The following is a 4,456-nucleotide window of genomic DNA, read 5'->3' as shown; positions in this document are numbered from 1 at the left end:
CTGAAACAGGGCGGTGTCATTAGGTGGCCTTGGTGTCACTGCGGGAGCAGCAGCTTTTCCGGGAAGAGCCCAAACACAGGCCCTTCCGACCCCAGTTGTGGCACCGGGTGGAGAACATGAGCCCACCTCCCTCCTCATTTCTATTTAGGAACTCCTACTTGAATCCATTCCTACACCCTTGAGCCAAGTCTTACCTGGGGAAAAAGAGGCCTCTCTTCCTTAACCTTCTTCACACAGTCGGCTACAAGCCTCTTCATTGCTTTGGGGCAGTTCTTATATAGCTTACTGAGGTCTGGGGAGGCATACCCTCGGCCCACCATGAAGATGATCTAAGAGGAAGCAAACAGTTGAGGGACTAGGTGGAGGAACAACAGTGACAGCAGCAACTTCTATCCTTCCTGCTGCTCAAACTGCAGGACGCCCAGGGGCTTCCACAACCCCGTCCAGCCTGTCTGCACCAGGGCACATACCTGATCACGGTTATTGATGTGGGAGTAAGGAAGCTCTCCTGTCATGAGCTCATAGAGCACAATGCCGTAGGAGTAGACATCAGACTGGAAGCTGAACGGGTTGTTATCCTGCATTCGGATCACCTCAGGGGCCTACAAGGACAGAATGCATTCATTCACCACCATCTGGGCCCCACAGGCATCCAGGCACCAGGCCTGTCCCCTCCCGCTGGGCATGAGAGCCCTTTCCTCAGTCTACACTTCTGGCCCGCTCAGGCTCAGCTAACACGGGCTCAGGAAGCCTCGGCCCCAGCACCTATGCCTCAGCATGGTTTTGGTCACCAGCTTTCAGAAAGCTCACATTTGCCTCCAGCTGCCTGATGTCACTGAAGGCCTCAATGAGGTATCTGGGTACTGGGGAAATGTCAAATGCTCTGAATCTGCGCACAGACCTTCAGGGTACCCCTTCTCCCCTGCACCCTGCCAGTGGGACCCTCGCCTGCTCACCATCCACAGGACAGAGCCAGTGGGTTGTTCAACTTGCTGAGAACCACTCCAGCGTGACTTTACTGTTGCCAAACCAAAATCTCCAATTTTCACCGTCAGGCCTTCGTGGAGAAATATATCTCAATGCTTGTTAAGGACTGTGGTTTCAGAAGAATGGTCAACTTAATTTTGAAACACTTCCCAAAGTCTTTAGAGCACAGTGTCTCTCTGCCTCCTGTCTGTCCCCAGCCTTCTCTGGTTTGCTTAGATTTCTAAGAAAGGCCCCTTCCTCCAGGAGGCAAGCAGCAGTTGCTCAGAGTGTCAGATTATGTGGCTCGGCCAAAAGTAAGGCAGTTTCCCCGTGCTGCCCTTCCCCGTTTCCACATCTAGGTGCCAGGTCCCTGGCCTTCTGACCTTCCCACGAAACAGGTGTCTTAAACCCCAAGATTTCTAAGGCTGCCATCTGCTGCTCCTTGGAGGCAGGCCTGGCCTGTGATGGCTTACATTTGTTCTGCCTGCTTTGTGCCCTCAAACGACTAAAATGTGAAGAACAAAATGGCATATCCCTCACTGAGCACTGAACACTGTCCTAAGGGGTTTCTCAGTAGAATAGGTACTGCTTGGTGACTTCAAATCAGGACCAAACTCACCTCATTTCTGGATAAAGAAGTCAGTTTAAGGCTGACTTGGGATCCGCCAATGCAGTAACGCATACCTCCTTCAAATCTACGGGGTCTACTCTCATGCTGGGACGGGTCACTCCCAAAAATCCATCACTAAAACATATCCCATACTTCAGGTATGTGGCTCAAATAGGCCACATCCCACAATCTGACTCAACCCAACTGTGGCTCCTCTCACTGGCCAAGAAGCAGAAAAGGGCTGTAATGCCATCCACACTCCTCTTGGCTGCAGGCAGGAGGCACATGCACAAGGGTTACATTTCCTGCCCTAGAGTACAAATACTCCTGGACTCTTCAGTGCCCTTTTATAGGAACACAGTCTCAGAAAGGGGAAGGGCTGGTTCCAACAGTGACCTCTAAAGAAACGACTTCTGTTCACTGAAGAAACAATTTTTAGTAATCACTTCAACGATCTTGAACATCTGGCCTGCAGCCACTTTCTGACTGCACACTGTCCACACTGCACACACACTGTCCACACGCTAGAAATAAACATGAAAGACAAAAGCCCCATCCCTCCAACTTACATTTAGTAATGAAGAGCATAATAAAACTTTCAACCATAAGCCAAACATGTATCTCAACTCTTGTGGAAATCTTTCCAAAGTCACATTTGCTGGGATAAACTTTTAAAAGTCTCCCTTCTGTTTTTCTAAATTTAGAACTGAGCAAACGAAAGCAACCATCAAAGGATACTGTTGGATTTCATGTCTCTGTGGATGATGTTCTTTGCATGCAAATAGCTGTGAAGGGAAAATAAATCTATTAAAAACAGTCTGAGGGACATGGGTAGAAATAGCTTCAAATTCGGCTAGGAAGGAAGCCACCAGAGCACCTGTTGCCTGGTAAGGGGCTACAGGTGGGGACTGGCTGGGCACTGATACAGGCTAGGCCACATCGTGCCTTGCCTGGAGGTAAGGCGACAGTGACTGAAGCATCTCTCCTACTCAAACAGTAATTCTGACAACCCAAATGTCCACCCACTAATGAACGCGTAAGTAGAATGTGGCCTGCCCATACTGCGGAGTGTTATTCAGCTACAGGAAAGAATGAGGTACTGACACATGCCAAGCCCGTTATGCAAAGTCGAGCTAGACACAAGAGACCTCATTATCTTTCTTTCTGTTTGAGAAAGCTCAAGTGAACAAGCATGGGGAGGAGCAGAGGGAAGACCAGCAGACTCCATGCTGAGTGTAGAACCGGACACGGGTCTCCATGCCAGGACCCCAAGATCATGACCTGAGCTGAAATGAAGAGTCAGACCCTCAGCCGACTAAGCCACTCAGGCACCCCTATCTCGTCTTCTATCATGACAAATGTTCTAAAATTAGATGGAGATAGATGTGTGCCCAACTCTGTGAATATATTAAAAATCACTAAGGTGCATGCATTTAAGGGGTTAATTGTATAGTATGTGGATTATATCCATAATTTTTTTCTATCAAGTAATTCTATTTTTTTTTTAAAGATTTTATTTATTTATTTGACAGAGAGAAATCACAAGTAGTCGGAGAGGCAGGCAGAGAGAGAGAGGGAAGCAGGCTCCCTGCTGAGCAGAGAGCCCGATGCGGGACTCGATCCCAGGACCCTGAGATCATGACCTGAGCCGAAGGCAGCGGCTTAACCCACTGAGCCACCCAGGCGCCCTCTATTCCTTTTTTTAAGACTATTTATTTATTTGAAATAGAGCAGGAGCAGGGGGCAGGGACACAGAGAGAACCAGACTCCCCGCTGAGCAGAGAGCCTGAGGTGGGATTCGATCCCAGGACCCCTGGGATCATGAACCAAAGGCAGACATTTAACCAACCGAGCTACCCAGGCACCCCTGGCTAGTTATTTCTTGAAGTGTATAGAAAGTAAATTATGAGAAAAAGAAAAAAAAATTAAATTCCTTAAGAATTTTAAAAGGAGAAAGTGAGAGTTTACATAGCACTTGCAAGCAAAGATTTAGCTTATACCTTCAGACATTCAGGGCTATGAGGAGCTCCCAATCTTCTATATAAGAGGTACCTCAGAGGAAAAGTGTGACTCATACACCACACCACACACACCCCTTTCGGGTGGTTTCACATGCAGGTGCTCGGGATGACTTTTAAGCATGCTCCAAAAGAAAAACATTATGGAAAACCATCTGCTCAGTCCCTCCTGCAAAGCAAGTGCGCTTGCCGGTGGGCCATGCCTCAGAGCGCGCATTCCCACAGTGGGCAGGGCCATGGCTGTCCAGGCAGGAGGTCTAAATCCCATAATACACTCTTCAGCGTCTGGGTAAATTCTGACGGCACTGGCTCGAACCCCAATCTAAAGCCCCAAGGCAGGCGGCCTCAGCCTGGACAAGCTACCTTGAGTTCTCACTCCTTCAGCCCACTCCGGAGGCTTCCTTTCCAGCTATGCAACAGTATCACAGAAACCACTTAGCAGACTTGGATTTTTCCTAAACTAGGTCCTGACGTCAGATTATGTGGCTCGGCCAAAAGTAAGGCAGTTGATGTCTGCACCCCAGACTTTCTAGCCAGCAAGCCATCTACTCACTCCATTCCCTGAGCAGTCTGGCGGGCGATGTCAATCAACTGGAACATCTGGAATTTAGTCTCCTGGACATGCAGGTGTTTGTAGAGGCTGCTGCCTTCACACCACTGGGTCACAATCGCCAAGTTGTCCTTTGTCATGTACCCCATGAAGAGCAGGATGTTCACATGCCGTGTTTTGCTAGAGGGGACAGGAGGAAAAAGGCTCTGAATCTTCAGCTGCTGCAAAATAGAGATCTACTCTACTTTCCCACTGATGCCGGGTCCTGTGTGTCCTTGACGCCACCATGCTTACAATCTGGGTGGCTGGCAA

At 48.9% G+C, this 4,456-nt stretch overlaps 1 protein-coding gene across 2 annotated transcripts in view; it reads right to left on the bottom strand.

Moving 5' to 3' along the window:
* The window catches only part of RAF1 (Raf-1 proto-oncogene, serine/threonine kinase), an 85,459-nt gene that overhangs the window by 1,035 nt on the left and 79,968 nt on the right, over positions 1-4,456 (bottom strand). For both annotated transcript variants that reach the window (XM_044252965.1, XM_044252966.1), the window contains 5 exons: positions 4,148-4,324; positions 2,315-2,361; positions 957-1,075; positions 471-602; positions 195-329 (listed from right to left, as the gene is read on the bottom strand). In XM_044252965.1, the coding sequence (XP_044108900.1) occupies positions 195-329; positions 471-602; positions 957-1,075; positions 2,315-2,361; positions 4,148-4,324 (610 nt within the window). The remainder of the gene's footprint in view (positions 1-194; positions 330-470; positions 603-956; positions 1,076-2,314; positions 2,362-4,147; positions 4,325-4,456) is intronic.

This window comes from Neovison vison, chromosome 6 (genome assembly GCF_020171115.1).
Source record: "Neovison vison isolate M4711 chromosome 6, ASM_NN_V1, whole genome shotgun sequence".
Classification (NCBI taxonomy): Eukaryota; Metazoa; Chordata; class Mammalia; order Carnivora; family Mustelidae; genus Neogale; species Neogale vison.
Note: the sequence above shows the minus strand (reverse complement) of the source record. Positions and strands in the feature narration are given on the sequence as shown.